This window comes from Schistocerca americana, chromosome 11, assembly GCF_021461395.2.
Source record: "Schistocerca americana isolate TAMUIC-IGC-003095 chromosome 11, iqSchAmer2.1, whole genome shotgun sequence".
In the NCBI taxonomy this organism is placed as follows: domain Eukaryota; kingdom Metazoa; phylum Arthropoda; class Insecta; order Orthoptera; family Acrididae; genus Schistocerca; species Schistocerca americana.
In genome coordinates this window covers 31,461,448-31,478,345 of record NC_060129.1, presented here as the reverse complement: position 1 = coordinate 31,478,345, position 16,898 = coordinate 31,461,448, and the positions used below count along the sequence as shown (strand labels likewise).

At 39.4% G+C, this 16,898-nt stretch overlaps 1 protein-coding gene across 2 annotated transcripts in view; it reads left to right on the top strand.

Annotated features, from left to right (window-relative positions):
• LOC124553977 (zinc finger protein 43-like) overlaps window positions 1-16,898 on the top strand; it is a 115,282-nt gene that overhangs the window by 88,839 nt on the left and 9,545 nt on the right. For both annotated transcript variants that reach the window (XM_047128002.1, XM_047128001.1), the window contains one exon: window positions 11,267-11,304. In XM_047128002.1, coding sequence (XP_046983958.1) covers window positions 11,267-11,304 — 38 coding nt within the window. The remainder of the gene's footprint in view (window positions 1-11,266; window positions 11,305-16,898) is intronic.

The window sequence follows — 16,898 nt, the reverse complement described above, 5'->3', positions numbered from 1 at the left end:
GTCGAAAAAGTGCAAATAATGCACAGGAAAGGAAAATTAACTTGGGGTAATTGGCAGCATATTAAGAGAAAAAGACTTCATGATGGTGGATTGGAACAGAAATCACAAAAGGTAAGGTAATTCCTGCGAAACAGCCACCAACACAAGTGAGTGGAATAATGCTGGATTGGTTTCTTCGGTTTTGTAAAAGGACATATGTTAATAGAATAACGTGTGTCCTGAATGACATCATATGTGGCCTGTAGAGTACATGGCTCTAACAACATACCTGATCTGCATCTTCTGACAATATTATAGTAAAAATAAGTAACATGGATAAAACTAACTACAGTTCTGTCTTTATCATTGATGAAATAGTAGAATACACACTGCTATATTATTAAAAGACAATGTGGGGTATGTATGCAATACTGAAGTGTGTTCAAAAGAAGGATTCTAGGACATTCAAGTATGTAAATTAAGTTAAAGCTGTACAAAGAATACCATGCCTTGTTGCACAATGAAAAGTCAATTAACCTGATAAACTCCGCATACATAGGTGTGCCAGGCAGACGAAAGGAAGGTAAGACAGACGGTACATCATTGAAACAAGCTACTTTGAAATATGAAGTCCAGTCAAAAGAAGTGTGTCAAAAAACATTGCTTTACGCATTCTGACTCACCCAGCAATGAAAACTCTCTCTTCAACATAAACTCGAAAGTGGAGTGGCAACTCCTGACGATGCTTGAGGAAAATATTTGTGTAGGTCACAGCCATATCAAATGATGACAAGTCTCTGATTCGGGAACTCGGTTTCAGTTTCTCAAAGTAGGAATAAATCTCCGAAAGAATTTCTGTACCACAATCTCAATCTGTTCAGAATTTTTCGCTCGTTTATGCTCACAGCTTCAGGTGAGATACAAACGCACAACATGGAACCTAGGTCAGTTGCCATGCAAAAGCAGACCGAGCATACAGACTGCTAAAAGACAACACAGAAATGGCTACAAAAGAACAACAATATAAATGTTACATGTGTTGACGTACAACAGGTTCTACTTTGTCATACATTGGCACATTCCGTGGTATTCTGCCAGAGACAGCTGCCATGGTATAATTTCATGGTTCGTGACTTCGGTACTTAACTAACACAGTAAATTTAGGGGATGGATCTGATGCAAGATTTGCTTCAGCCAAAATAGTTTCTGGTTTGATTAAATTTGTTATGCTTGAAGAAGGTGTGGAACACAAACTAATTATATGGTATGACCACCATGTTGGGCAGAAGATTAACTGGAGAATTTTAGCACTTTATTTCGGTCTGGTCAACTGCAAGTACTGCGTAGAAAAACATAAAAAGTTATTATGTTCGAGTCACAGTTTCCTACATTGTGACAGGAACTTCGCTATGATTGAGAAAATAAAGGGTCAAAAGTTAGGGCTCCTTTAGAATGGAAGCATGTCACAGCTTAGACCTCTGTTGAACTTTCAAAACTGACCATTCAGGAGACGATGGAGACTTCAAGGGCACAGGATCTGTTGAGCTGGTTATCAAAACACCACATGCTTTGAAAATTACTGGTGTGCTCCGGTTGAAGTTATGCAGTGACGATCCTTGAGGCATAAGGATGCTTCATCCATGTGGAAGCCATTTCATTTTGAAACGTGGGTGTGAACATGAAGTAAAAGAAATTCTGTTGCGTTTTGCTTTTTGTTGCTCTACAATGGGGTACTGAAACTTGTAAGGAGAATAAAAGTGATCTATTGGATGTGACGAAATACATGGAATCAAAATACAGGCATTTTATAAAAAACATTGTGTACAATATGAGTGTAATGTGCCAGCTTTGGGTCTCAACTTGATAACAAACTCATGTTCTATTATTTTAATACCAAAGTAATAAGTGTACAATAAAAATCCGTTTGTGTCTTGTTATAATTTACCTATTTAAAACTTTCAGATTCTAGGCAACCTGATCATTACAGTAGAATACAGAGTGATCTGCAGTAATGCTGTATATCACTGTTTTTCTGTTACAATAGTTATCTATTTTCTAAAACCTACCCTTAGTGCAATTTTAAAAAGCAAAAGCAAGTATTTTCAACAGTCTGCATCTTCAAACAACACATATCTGCTATTACATTACTATTAATGGTTTTTGTTGATTTCCTAAAAACTCCAAAATGTGGCCTACAGCGTTATTCATGCACATGCTTCATTTTGCTATGATTATGTGCATCTATCAGGTGACACAGATAGAGAATGTGATTGACTGGTGCCTCCTTCCAATCACTAGGAAAGTTTTATGGGCTCAGAGACATATGATATGCTGCTGTTAGAGAAGGAAGAAGTTCATTGTAATATGAGCAGTATTATACAGCCATCTCATATGGTCCAGGTGCCTTTTTTCTATTAAGTGGTTGCACAGTATAAAATCAACAGTTATTGATCATCTCAAAATCTGTCATTTTGACGTTTATGCCAGTACTGAAAGGAGGAACTGCATTACAATATTCCATGATAATATAACTTTGGAAGAGCAAATTGAATTTTTGGCCTTGTATCTGTTACCTTCAATTTGTGTGCCAGTAGAGTCACTGATGAAGATATAAGTCCAGCTACTGACACTGTGAGCTTACTCCTTACAGTGAAATTTCATTTAAGATGTGTAATGTTAATGTTTTGAAATTGGTCCTGTGATGTACTAAGTTTCAGGCTAGTGACCAAATCTGATGTTGGAATGTACCTCTACAGTCCCATGCATGGGTCACAGCCATCCACCACTGAGTATCTACCCTGTTAAAACCACCAGCTGTCTACACTATATTTTGTCAGTCAAGCAACATCTAAAAGTATGAAGTTAGGTATATATTGCAATAGTTAATGTATACTTAAACAAGTAGTTTAAATGGAATTTAAATGCAGTGAAAACTAAATAATAAGGAAATATAAACACAGTGGCAAAGTTAAATTGAATGGTGTATACTGTCAATGTAAGACACAAAAGTAGAAATAGCCATACTTAAAATCATTAAATTGAATTATATAGGTTCACATAGCAAGGTTGAACACTTCAGACTGAAGATAATGCAGTTCAATTATGTGAATAATTAAGAATATTTGACAGATTCCCCAGTTACATGAGCTACTTTGAAATCAGAACTAAAATCTAAGTTCCAACTTTGGGTCAATATAAGTTTATCTTTCATGCTGTGGCCCGCATCTCGTGGTTGTGTGGTAGCGTTCTCGCTTCCCACGCCCGGGTTCCCGGGTTCGATTCCCGGCGGGGTCAGGGATTTTCTCTGCCTCGTGATGGCTGAGTGTTGTGTGCTGTCCTTAGGTTAGTTAGGTTTAAGTAGTTCTAAGTTCTAGGGGACTGATGACCATTGATGTTAAGTCCCATATTGCTCAGAGCCATTTCATGCTGTGTCACTGTCTGATCAAAATTCAACACAAAACAGAACTATCAGTTGCACAAAGTGAAAGTTCTTCAGTCACAAAAACATACAACAATGAGAAAATGTGAAAATCCTCAAGTTTTGCTCAAAATCATATCGTCCATACAATTTTAGAGAACTTAAATCGCACAACTGGTTGGCTGCCCAGAGACTTCAGTTCAACTACTGTCAAAACCTACGCAGGCTTAACAGAAACTGTTCACCAGCCCAGACTGTGTGAGAAACACAAATATATTACCAAAGAGCATGAGGCACAGCAGCACTGCTTATTTAAAACCTCCAAAGCATCTTACAAAAGTAAATGGAAATAACAGTGATCGAAAGTACATTGTTCTTGTTGAAACTAAACAACTTGAAATAAACACCTTCCCATGATGTTCACTTTGAGGCTTATCAAACATTCTAAGATTAATTTTACATTAAATATCAGTGAAGAAATGTTACACTGCCATCATATGCAACTGTTAAAATAAGCAAATCTAAGGAAATATTTCTGTACAAACAAGTTTGTCATATCAGATGAGATCATAATTTTATGCTCGTGTACATGGTGCTTTAGGTTACTATGTAGCACATACCAAGTTTGAATCACAACCAATTGAACTGGACCCATCTTGATCTCACTGCATAATAGTCAATTTGTCAAAAAAATACCTAAACACAAATTCACTAAGGATGATTGATTTGGTTTGATTTTGACAGGGAAGCTAAAACAGCTTTGATCTATCATGGCACTGCCCGCACTGAAACAGTTAGTGTGGTATTGCTCCCTGTGTATCTAGTAAAGCCAACCAGTGCCCTTAGGTAGTGCAAGGAGTCCCTTTACCAGTTCTTCGTTAGACACAATTTCTCCCCTTCTAGTTGCCCCCAACATTTCTGCCCCTCTTGCTGTGGTATGTAGGTGTTTTTTGAAATTCTCATGGCTGGTCATCATCCCAACCATAAGTTTAATCTTTTTCCTGTTCAAGCCTAGGATTATAGAGCTTCTTTTAAAACAAGGCTTTGGTATCATTATCTTACCATGTTTTTGCTTATAGACCTTGCTCCAGTATTCTAAGTCAGTTCTGTAGTCCTAGTTTGATCATAGTCATGGTGATTGTAAGGACAGGTTTGGATCCAATGAATGGAGTCTTTGCCCCCATCCTGGCCAGTCTTTGGGCTTGTTCACTGCCACCGATCCCTGAGTGGCCAGGGACCCACATTAGGTTTAACCTATTGCTTCCCCTACCTCCACCAGAGCACTGCGACATACTACAATAATCTTAGATCTAGTTGCAGGAGCTACCAATGATTTCAAGGCTGCCTGGCTGAATAGATATAGATGCTACGGTCCTTGTAGCACCTATGTATATTCTCCTTCACACACGCCCTGATTTCAGTAATTTCAGCTTGGGATACCAAGGCCAGTTTTCCTAGAGTGATGATGCCTTCCAGTCTTCGCTGAATCCGAGACACCTTGACCCCAGCACCTTGGTTTGATTTCTACCCATATGGTGTTGAACTGTTTTTTCTCACTGCTCCCTGCTTCCAATTATTATATTGTAAGGCTTGGTGAAGCAGTTGGAGTTATATAGTCGGCCTGCATTTCCCCAGCCATTCCTATATTTGCCCCACTCACTATTTTAGTGTGTGTGTGTCTGGATATCCCATTGAGATCGAGTTTTTACCAGTTTTGAGTCTGTATGCACCATCTGCTGCCTTCATCTAAACCCAAAGGTGTAGTGGAGGCATGTCCAGCATGGCTTCCATCTCAGCAGTTGGTGTACTACTAATTCTCCCTGTTATGGCTAACCAGGCCAGTCTCTGCACCTTAGCAAACTCCTTAGCTGCAACCTGATTTTCTACTTTCTTCCATAACACTAAGGCCCCATAGGAGATCCTAAGTGTAACTGCTGTGGTGTACATCCAGTGCATACTTCAGGGTCTTAGGCCCCAGTTTTTGCCACAAGCCATTCTGGTACTCACTAGAGTACAATTCGCCTTCGAGCAGATAATCTTAATTTGAGGAATTCATGTTAGTTTATCATCTAAGATTACCCCTAGATATTTCACCATCCCCTTCACAGGTAGGGTTTCATTGAAAAGCTTTACATTCCAACTTGAGTGTTGGATATGCTTCTTTGTGATTGGTACAACAGTCTTCTTAGGATTAACCTGTAGGTCCTGTTTAATGCACCAGTCTTCCACAATGTCAAGTGCACCTTGTGGCAAGTATTACTATGACAAGGTCATCTGCTTATCCTTGGCAAAAACATTGACTGGAATTTAGTTCCTAAATGAGTTCATTCACCACTAGATTCCACAAAGTGGACAAAACGTCTCCTGGTGGACAACCTCTAGTAGCGTTAATTACCATTTCATTCATTATTCAGGCCACTACCCTTCTTCCACTAAGTGTGGCCCTAGTTCACCCACATATAGGGGTCAGTAGATCATGCACCTTCACTGCCCTAACCATGGAATGGAAGGTTGAATTACTAAAAGCCCCATTGATGTCCAGGAAGATGCAGAGAGCTATTTCTTGAAAGCAAAGTCCTTTCTCCACCCTCCCAACAAATAGATGGAGAGCTGTCTCACTTGATATACCTGGTTATGTGTTGGGGTTTGAATGCAGAGGAGCCCTAGTTAACCTCCTCTCCCCAACGTGTACATTAGCCAGACTGATTGGTCTCATATCCTTTTGCCTTGTTATGATCAATTCTCCCTGACTTTGGAATAAAGACAACCTTCACTGCCCTTCAGGCATTGGGAATGGCTCCTGCTGCTAGGCTAACCCTGAATCACCTGCACAGGACTCTTTCAAGATTCTCTCCTACTTTTTTCAAGAGAGCTGGAAAGATGCCGTGTGGGCCAGGTTGCTTGACCAGTTAGAATGTTCCCACTGCCCACTGGATTTTACTGAAATTGACACACTCCTTAGCCAATTCCCAGTCCTCTCTTCGAGTGCCTGAGAACCATTGTCTTTCAGGGGTCACATTCTGGTCTACGTTATCAGCCAGAGCATATTGAGGAAAGTAAGTTTTGCGGAGCAGTTCCAGTGTCTCATGTGCTGTCTTTGTATATTCCCCTCCTCCTTCCTCAATGTACCTTCTGGATTAGTTGGTACTCTAGTGAGGATTTTGTGAAGCCTGGCTTGAGATAAGCACCTCCACATGCTGATCACTGTAGAACCTTATGAAATATTCTGAGATAAATATTACATTAAATATCAGTGAAAACATGAACTGCCATCATATGCAACTGTCAAAATAAGTAAATACAAGAAAATATTTCTATACGAACAAGTGTATCATACCAGGTGAGATAATAATTTCCTGCTCATTTACATGGTGTTTTTGGTTACTATGTAGCACATACCAAGTATGAATTACAACCAGTTGAAGTGGACGTATCTTGATCTCATACTGCATAATAGTTAATTTGTCAAAGAAACTACTTAAGACATATTCACTAAGGATAAAGGTAAGGGTTTAGTGTAAAATATGCTGTATTTTTGTGATGGAAGTGTGGAGTATATTTAGCTGTGGTCAAATTGAGTAGTTTGTCAAATTTTAGATACTCTGGATCCAGTTGAGTTCCAGACAAATTAGGTATTCACAGTACAGTTTGATGTATTGTTATGCTTGTGGCAGTTTTGGCTTACCAGTAGTACAATTTAGTGTTATTGTAATCAGTGTTTATAAAAATTGATATATTAGTGTTGAATTCAATTTTAGTGGTTTTCTATGTAATATTTGTGAATAATATTTTATAGCTGGAAAGTGACAAATTAGCAGTTAGCTATGAATCTGGTTTTTTGAGAGAATGGTCAGCAGAGTTAGAATATTTCATTTGTTGAATCCTTTGTTTATTTCTGTTCCTCACTTATTTTGGCCCTATTCATCTTTTGTTCATCAATGAGTTTATGAGTATGTTTAAATGTGTGACAAAAATTCTACTTGCTATCATGGCATTGACCTTGGAAAAGTCCTACAATTCCTCAAAGGTACTAGTGCAAAAGTTGTATCAATGTGAATTTAAATACTGCCTTACAGTCGTTAGCTTACTCTCACAGGAAGGTAGTACCAATGGATAACAGATTATTGGCATTTCTCTTGGTGTGCGAGGAATATAGTTCACCAGAGCAAAATATTAAGTATATATTTGTTCGTGTTTCAATGTTAAATGAGAAATGTTCAGTGTCAAACATTTGAATTTAGATCCAGGCTCTGGCTTAGGCACTCAAAAAGTTCGGTTTTGGTCTGAAAAGAATTTTTTAGAAAAAAGAGGTGAATTTTGGATCATGGAAACATTCCACGTGGGAAAAAATATATCTAAAAACAAAGATGATGAGACTTACCAAACAAAAGCGCTGGCAGGTCGATAGACACACAAACAAACACAAACATACACACAAAATTCAAGCTTTCGCAACAGACGGTTGCTTCATCAGGAAAGAGAGAAGGAGAAGGAAAGACGAAAGGATGTGGGTTTTAAGGGAGAGGGTAAAGAGTCATTCCAATTCCGGGAGCGGAAAGACTTACCGTAGGGGGAAAAAAAGGACAGGTATACACTCGCACGCGTGCACACACACACACACACACACACACACACACACACACACACACACACACACAGATATATATATATATATATATATATATATATATATATACTTAAATTGTTGTATGATCTTGCTCGTTCACTAGATATGTAACCACAGCAGCATGAAGCTGTTGCTGGAGTGGCACATACATGTGTTGCTCTTTTTGACTGCATGCAATCAGTACTGACAGCATAACACAACTGCAAAGTATTTCTGAGCACTGCTGTAACCTAACAAAACACTCGAAATACTGTTCCTTGCATATTTACAGAGACACTTTGACCTACTTGCTGTGATATGTTTGCAGTGCAAATACAATTGCTGTGCTTTACTAAGATGGTACTAGAAATGTGGAACAATATTATATATTATTACCCTTCTCAATTACAGGCCAGCTAAGGCTTTACATTTCTTTATACTACTCCTTCATCTATACACTTTCTTGTTTCCACTCACTTGACATCCAGTTTCTATCTTCTCTTTTTGGAATTATTTTGCTGTGGGATATTTATCAACTCAATTCTGTTTCTGTATTTGGTTTTAAATTTCTTGCTTCTTTATACAAGTTTCTTGTAGGTCTTGGTGCAGTTCTGTAAGCCAAGGAGTTCTTTTCTGAAGCTTTTAGTACTGCTGCACAGTTTTTCTTTTTAGTATGATAAGATTCATTAGCCATCTTTGCCAAATTTTGTCTCCAGTTATTTTCCTACATATTTATCAATACTTCTGTATTGTTTCTGAGTTTAAATGTTTGTCCTGGTGATCTGTTTCCTAATATCTTTTTTTTTCATAATTTTCACTATTATTTGTTGATTCTAAAATTAGTGTTTGTGATGCAGATCTGTATTCTGGCCAAATGACTGTCTTGCAAGTTGGAGGTTCTGCAATTTTGGAGAAAGAATTTTTACTGTAAACATCTTCTGTTAACAGAAATACAAAGACCATCTTTCATAGTCTACCTTTTGTGGCTCCATTTTCCCCACCATTTGGCTACATGACTTCTCATAGATCCTAAAATTTTTCTTCCACTGATACTTCGTATTTGATTTGGATATTGCTGTCCTGTTGTTACCCACTACTGCTTCTTACCAGAGGAGACGAGTAGTCATGCTTCTCCTACCATTTTTCTTTCTCTCTGTTTTGTGCTTTCTCTACATAGCGAGTATTGCTAAATTATCTACAATAGTTGAATAGACAATTTTGACATCCATTTTCTAACCAAGTAGTATTCAACTTCTGGTATTGGATTCTGACAACTGCTCCATCTGTTCAATCTTCACTTTTCTAGTATGGTCTGAAAGAAGAATGGAGTTAGTCCTTTGCCTTGGCTAAAGTCTGTTGGTATCTCAAATGAGACTGTAGTTCTTTTAAGAGGACCCGTGTTGTCTTCTGTATTTCAGATTCTTTAAGAAGTTTGAATAAAAGCAGTCTTGCTTTATAGTCATAAGCCTTCTAAAATTTTGCAGGTGTATTCCAATAGTATTTTGCTCCTTTAGTCCTTAAGAATTTGCCCTTCAGAGGACCATCCTGTCGTAAGCTATCTCTGATATATCTCCTATTTTGGAATTGTTAGTGTTGTTTTCTCCTTGAACTTTTCGTGGAATTTTTTTTAATCTTCTGTGAACATGGCTATCTGTTATTACAGGCCAGGAATATTACTTTCATGATTCGGTGATAATAGTCAATTTCAACATGTATCTATGTCCGACTCTGGAAATCACCTTCTTGGAATTTTACTTCGTTATTGGCACATAAGCTATCTGATATTCTCAAATCATATTATTGTTGACCTCATATCTTTTTAGTGGTGTATGTGGGTGGGGGGTTATCTGCCAGCAGTGTAGCTAAATGTCTTTTTCTTACCACTTTTCCTTTTTTCTTACATCCACAGTCAGGCAGACATAAACATTTTCTCCCTGGACTGTTATGGAATGTATTTATTCAAAATTAATTTGGCAGCTGTACAATTCTCAAGTGGTAGCCCAGTGTGACATCTGAGTCCTTTATAATTCTTTTTGAGGTAATACTTTTCTTGTATTAGCCATGTTCACAAATTGCATATTCATTACAAGACAGGAGTCATCGTATCTGTATGTCCAGACAATGGTAGTACTTCATGTACTAATTTCTGTCAGTCATATCATACTGCACATCTTAATATCCACTCCCTAAGCACTAGGTATGACATTTAATAAATTTGATGTAGTTCATAGTAAAATGTCACTGGAGAATGGCATAAGTCAAAATTCCAGTTGTGAATAAATACATTTAACAGCAGTTTAGGCAGAAAATGTTCTCATCTCCATCCTGTGCCAGTCTTAGGATAAAAATTTAATAAAATTTGTGTATTTTCCTCTAGCACTTCATCAGATGCTTCCCAATTTTGTTCTCAGGACTGTTTTACTTTCTGCATTGTCCTTGTTACCCTGATTTATTATTGCATGTGCATTAATTATTGTGTACCTCTCATCTAAATATTGAATTATTGCAGGGAGAGAGTCTTTCTGGAGGTAATAAAAAATTTGGTACTGATTGCAAAATAGACTTGCCATTTATGAATGCAGAGCTGGAGCAGTTTCACGAATTTATTCCCTGTGTTCTCTGTGAAAAATCTATAGTTCTCTGAATGTGGTATTTCTTCATCTGTGAATGTGCTTTTTTGTTATGCCAATTTTAACTTGTTGTCCACTTACAATGTCTGAAAGTATTTTGAGTCTGCCAATATTTATTAATGTTTGTATATTTAATGGTCCAAGTGTGTATGTAGTTCTGAGTGTGAACTTACGGTTGGGGTTAGAAGTCACTTCTCACCTCTGCAAGTTGGTCTGGGCTGCCCAGAGCACAAAGGCCCAAATGTGTCACGATGATCGATTCATCGGTCACTTTTCATAATTAAAAAAAAAATTAATGACAATCTTACATAAGACATAAGTACATGACAGATGAAAGATGTTTTGGTCACTTTTCTTTGTGAAGTGTCTAGTAGGAAGTATGGCTACAACCAAATTACTGGCTTGTGTAGATATTTACAGTACTGAAGACAAAGTGAGGAAATGGAGAGTGAATTCCTACTAACATTCTGTTTCATTAACTGAAACAGTTTATCATATCCTCTTTAATATCATTTTCAAGCCTCACTTACAGCATTTTGTGGACCACTCTCATGTTGGTGGGCATTAATTGAATTACATTTATTTACTGTCTCATCAGTTGTAAGTCACAGGCAATTTCTTCATATATTTCAGGTGGAAACCTCAACAAGATACACATCTGATAGTGCAAGGTAAGTTTTCATAATTCACTGCAGAACTTTTTGAGAAATATAAATTTTTATTACTTGTGAAAGTACCTCAGATATAAAATGCCCTACTGTAATTACTCAGTATTACTGATAAGCAACAACATTACAAGGCAGTATGGTCAGTAATGCTATTCTTTGCAACAACCATTATGTGACTGTTCCTAGGTAAATAGAGCAAACATCTAATATCTGTACAGGTAAATAAAAGTTCAGGTGGAATGTCAGCAGCTGTATTGCGCTGAATTCAGAATGTCACATGAAAATCACTGAAGTTCAACAGATTCATCTTGATGAGTCCAAGCTAATACACTGCAATAGAAAAGTAAGAATGAAGGGTGAGTGGCTATATATCCAAAAATTGGAGCTGATTCCTGGCCTTCCAGATTAATGAATATAGTGTTGAACAGCTCTTTCAATGCTGTGCCACAGTGGTGCTCAGGAAGCACACAAGCTTGTAGTGGTGACAGTGTATTGGCCACCATCAAGAAGAATCTTAAGTAGCTGGTGAATCCTCAATCTCTTGGTTTCTCCTTCGTCCCGGTGTGTTCCTGAAGGCTGGCCCATTCATTAGACGCATTACAGGTGACAAGGTAATGCATAATTCCAAGCTCCAGGTCAACAGGTAGGGTTCGCACATACACTCTGATACAGTCCAGGCCGAGGAATGGGTAACAGCCTAAGCTGTTACCTTCCCAAATCCCAGTTGGTCCCTCTGTCAGGAGATCGGGGGGTGTGACCTGAGGTGTGAACAGTCATTTAGGGTGGGGTGAATCCCCCCCTCTGGGGGTGCCCCAGTTGGAAGGAGCATGCCATTATAGATGTTGGCAATCATGGGGATTTATTTATTTATTTATTTTGCAATGACTCGCCATCTTAGTGCGTGTCTACTAAACATAAACAGAATGAGGCTAAAGATTTGAAGACCCTCCCAACTGCACCTCGGTTCCTCATGGTATCATGTACTGGAGGTGCTCCGTCCTTTGCTACAGTTAATGTGTGCATTATTCTGAAAGGTGGTGTTGCAGTTGCAAGCCCTGTGAAATCCTATTCCCATTTATGTAATACAACTTTGCTTCTGAAGATGTATTGTGATTCTCAAGCTCAACTGCTTATAGCATCACATACAGGGTGTTACAAAAAGGTATGGCCAAACTTTCTGGAAACATTCCTCACACACAAATAAGGAAAAGATGTTACGTGGACATGTGTCCGGAAACGCCTAATTTCCATGTTGGAGCTCATTTTAGTTTCGTCAGTATGTACTGTACTTCCTCGATTCTGATGATCAAATTGTAAATTTTCACAATCAACATGTGTGGGCTGCCGAGAACCCGCACGCAATTGTGCAATCACGTCATCAACACAGATTTTCTGTGAACGTTTGGGCAGCCATTGTTGGTGATGTCTTGATTGGGCCCCATGTTCTTCCACCTACGCTCAGTGGAGCACGTTATGATGAGTTCATACGGGATACTCCATCTGTGTTGCTAGAACATGTGGCTTTACAAGTACGACACAACATGTGGTTCATGCACAATGGAGCTCCTGCACATTTCAGTCGAAGTGTTTGTACGCTTATCAACAACAGATTCGGTGACAGATGGATTGGTAGAGGCGGACCAATTCCATGGCCTCCACGCTCTCCTGACCTCAACCCTCTCGACTTTCATTTATGGGGGCATTTGAAAGCTCTTGTCTACGCAACCCCGGTACCAAATGTAGAGACTCTTCGTGCTTGTATTGTGGACGGCTGTGATACAATACGCCATTCTCCAGGGCTGCATCAGCGCATCAGGGATTCCATGCGACGGAGGGTGGATGCATGTATCCTCGCTAACGGAGGACATTTTGAACATTTCCTGTAACAAAGTGTTTGAAGTGACGCTGGTACGTTCTGTTGCTGTGTGTTTCCATTCCATGATTAATGTGATTTGAAGAGAAGTAATAAAATGAGTTCTAACATGGAAAGTAAGCGTTTCCGGTCACATGTCCACATAACATATTTTCTTTCTTTGTGTGTGAGGAATGTTTCCTGAAAGTTTGGTCGCACCTTTTTGTAACACCCTGTATACAGAACTATCCTGTTCGTGTGGAGAACCCTCTTACACTGAACTCTTCACAAGGTATTTTTTATTATTTACATTCTGATGATTGATGGCCTTACTGAGTAATTTTTACTTCAAAGATTAAGGCAGGCTATGTAGTCGTCACGGTCCAACCGTACATTACAAACCAGACGAGTTCCTACAAGTGTCAACATTATAATAAAACACGTATCTTGTCAAAACATGGCCAAATGTGTTACTCTTGGCAGAGATGCTTATGAGGGCAGCAGTTTGCCGCCTCCTCTCTGCTGTATCAATTGTAATACCTTGAATTTCCCATGTGTCTTAACAAGCAAGCTGTATAGGAGATTTGAGTGGTAGACATCAAACTCCACTTTGTCACTCACGGTTTTTAGCTAGTCAAAATCTGTGAATTTTACGATTGGCATTTACAGTACTGTTTTTGCTATGCTATGCATAATGGTGGATATGCCCACACAGACTTGCGACCCCAAGTTCAGTATTGCAGTAGTGAAGTCACCCAGGTCACAGTAGCATCCCCATCTGCTCCTACAGCTGCGCAACAAGCCATCAGATCTTTGCCCCTGGTGGTGAAACAACCTGTTACACAACTGCCAGGCTGAAAGGACAAAAGCAGTACTCCTGCAAAAGACTTTCTACAGTTAAAAACAGTCTTCATCTGCCAACTAGAAAGTTCTAAGAGCTCAAACAAAAACAAACTGTTTTCTCCTTACCTGATTTAGAGATTGTCTTCAGTGGTGTTGCAACATATACTCTCACATGGCTGACCTCCATTTTGCTGGTGCCCACTGCCTACTGGTTTTCTGCCATAGAATTCACAGGCTGACAAAGGGAGAATGCCAATATGTTTGCAGAGCTCATGGAACAGGATTCTCCAGCCTCTGCCTCCTGTAGCAGTGGATTTTTGTAGGCTGGCACTCAGCAGCTACCAAGGTGACTAACCTTCATTTGTTCCCTCCTCCCCAATTATCGTTCCCCATTATCACTCTTCTCCAATGGAACATTCGTGGCATTATATCCAACAAGGAGGGAGTTACAGCTGCTCTTGGAATTGCAGTGTCCGCTTGTTTTCTGCTTCCAAGAAGAAAATTGTCCTCACAACCCCTTTGATCGCTCATGTTTCCTTCTTGTCCTTTGTGATGTTCCCCCAGGGAGCCATGCTGGTCATCCAACTCATTGAACACTCGACTGCTAGCTGTTGCAGTCTACATTTTCCTTCTTCATTTCACCTTTTCTCTACATAACTTCTACACCTCTCCGTCATTTGCTGTTACTAAGTCGGACTTACTCCAGCTCATTGGTCAGCTCCCTCACGCCTTTTTGCTGCTTGGCGACTTCAATGCCCACCATCTGCTTTGGTGCTCTGGGAGAACCTGTCCAAGAGGTTCCCTCTTAGCTGACTTCCTGAATCATATCTAAGCACTGGAGCACTCACGTTCCTTTCAGATTCCAACCACATTTATTACCATTTGAACTTCTCGTTCTGCACTGTCCAGCTCGCTCATCATCTTGAATGGCCCATTCCCTCTGACACATACTCAAGTGATCAATTTCTGTGTGCTATCCATTTGCCAACTCCTATCCCACCTGAGTGCAGATCCAATTGGCAGCTTTCCAAGGCCAACTGGTGGCTTTACCCCCCCTCTCACGACATTTACACAGCTGTGATGACCACGTAAAGTATCTTCCAAACGTTATCCTTACCGGCGAAATATGTTCCGTACCATGCACTTAAAGTTTACTGTAGCATGTTCTGTTCCCTGGTGGACTGAGGCATGCAGCAATGTGTTTCGCTTGTGGAGCTGTGCTCTCCACATTTTGAACAATCATGATGATACATCTGCTGGAGTTCTGGTATCCTGTAGTCCATACATCTGGGACTTCAGAGGCCATCTGCCACATTTGCTAGAGGAAGTGTTCAAAGACAAAGTTGTCTCTAGGTTTATATGGTTCGGATTTGTCAGACACATTTATCCAGCAAAACGGGATGCCTGAATGCTCGTTGTATCATTGCCTTTTTTATCCCCATTAACCATATGGACTCTCGCTCCAGGCATCTCAGCTCCCTTTTCGTCAAGGGTTTTACAATTGGTTTCAGTTCTACATCGACTTGTCTCCTTAAGTCAGTGACGTTAGCTATGGTTTCGTGTGTTTCCAGCCAGTCAATGCTGTACGTAACTACCCCCTGCTCATATATTGGAGGAAAGTAGTTTGCGTTCAATTTAGCCCAATTAGGATTAGAGTGAACGTCAGTACATCAAAGCTTCAAATGATGCAGAGACTTGCATACTGCTTGTTTTTATGCAATTTTCATGAAAAATATCAGTCAGAAATATCCTCAGAGGTATGAACTGAAGTCATGGTAGCGTCGAACATTGTACAACAGCTGGTTCCTATTGGTGAAGTGACAACACAATTCTTCAGGTGGCCTAAAATCACCAAGAGCTCCATACCTCGAATAACATCTAAATTTCCTGTTCCACGTTTTGTGGTTTTGCACATTGTCTCAGGCAGTGTATCCTACATAAACGCGCTGTAAAATCTCATGATTTTAAATTTTCTGACGAGACTAAGCAGATCTATGCTTTTAATCCTTCTTTCCAGAACCATTGCTGTGGGCGTTTTTTAATGTACAACCCAAGCCATCTTCTGTATTGTAAATAGAGGCCTTTACCTATAGCGATGGACTCCATGGTCATATTATGCCTTTTAGTTGATTGTAATTACTTTTCACTTTTTCAGGCATTCTCTAGTGCTTGAAATATATCAGCTCTCCTAGCTAATGAAACCAGTGGCTGACAGCCCAGCAAATGTAGGTATCAAAGCCAGAATTATTCCACCAGATGTCTTTGGTATAGGTAGGAACCTGGGCGTTTTAACACCTCATTTCCTTCCTTTCTGCCTCAAGGAACCTTTTGGAGCTGTCACCAAATTTTTAAACATCCCATAGTTCTTCTTCTTTAGTATGCAGTGAGATGCATTCAGTATTGCTTGAAGGTTAGTCCAGTACCCAATTTAAATTCGAGCAAACATTGCCTTATCAACAGCATATGCAGAAATTGGTTGTCCTCCATGAATATCCGTCCCTTGACGTACCTGTGCAGACTTATCAGTGAATATTTGGTGTGCAATATGGTGATCTTTATTTGTAGTGTAGGCGATGATGTGCTCTTTGCACACATTTTCCAATGCGTTGAAGCCCTTATCACCATAATCTTGGTGCTATTTCAATTTTGTTCCAGCTCCACAGAAATTATATCCAGAGATACAAACTTCTGATGGCAGTTTCTCGAGAATATCACCTCCAACTTTGTTGATACATTTCCTAGCACTCGTCACATTACTGCATGGTTTGAGCTTTGCTTTTCGTATTACATAGCAGTTTGCGAGTGTTACCCAACTGTTGAGCTTCGATGAGAAACTAAGCCATTTCATCAAAACCCTGTTCCCTCAACATCTTACGATCTGCTCTATGAGGAACATAATGGG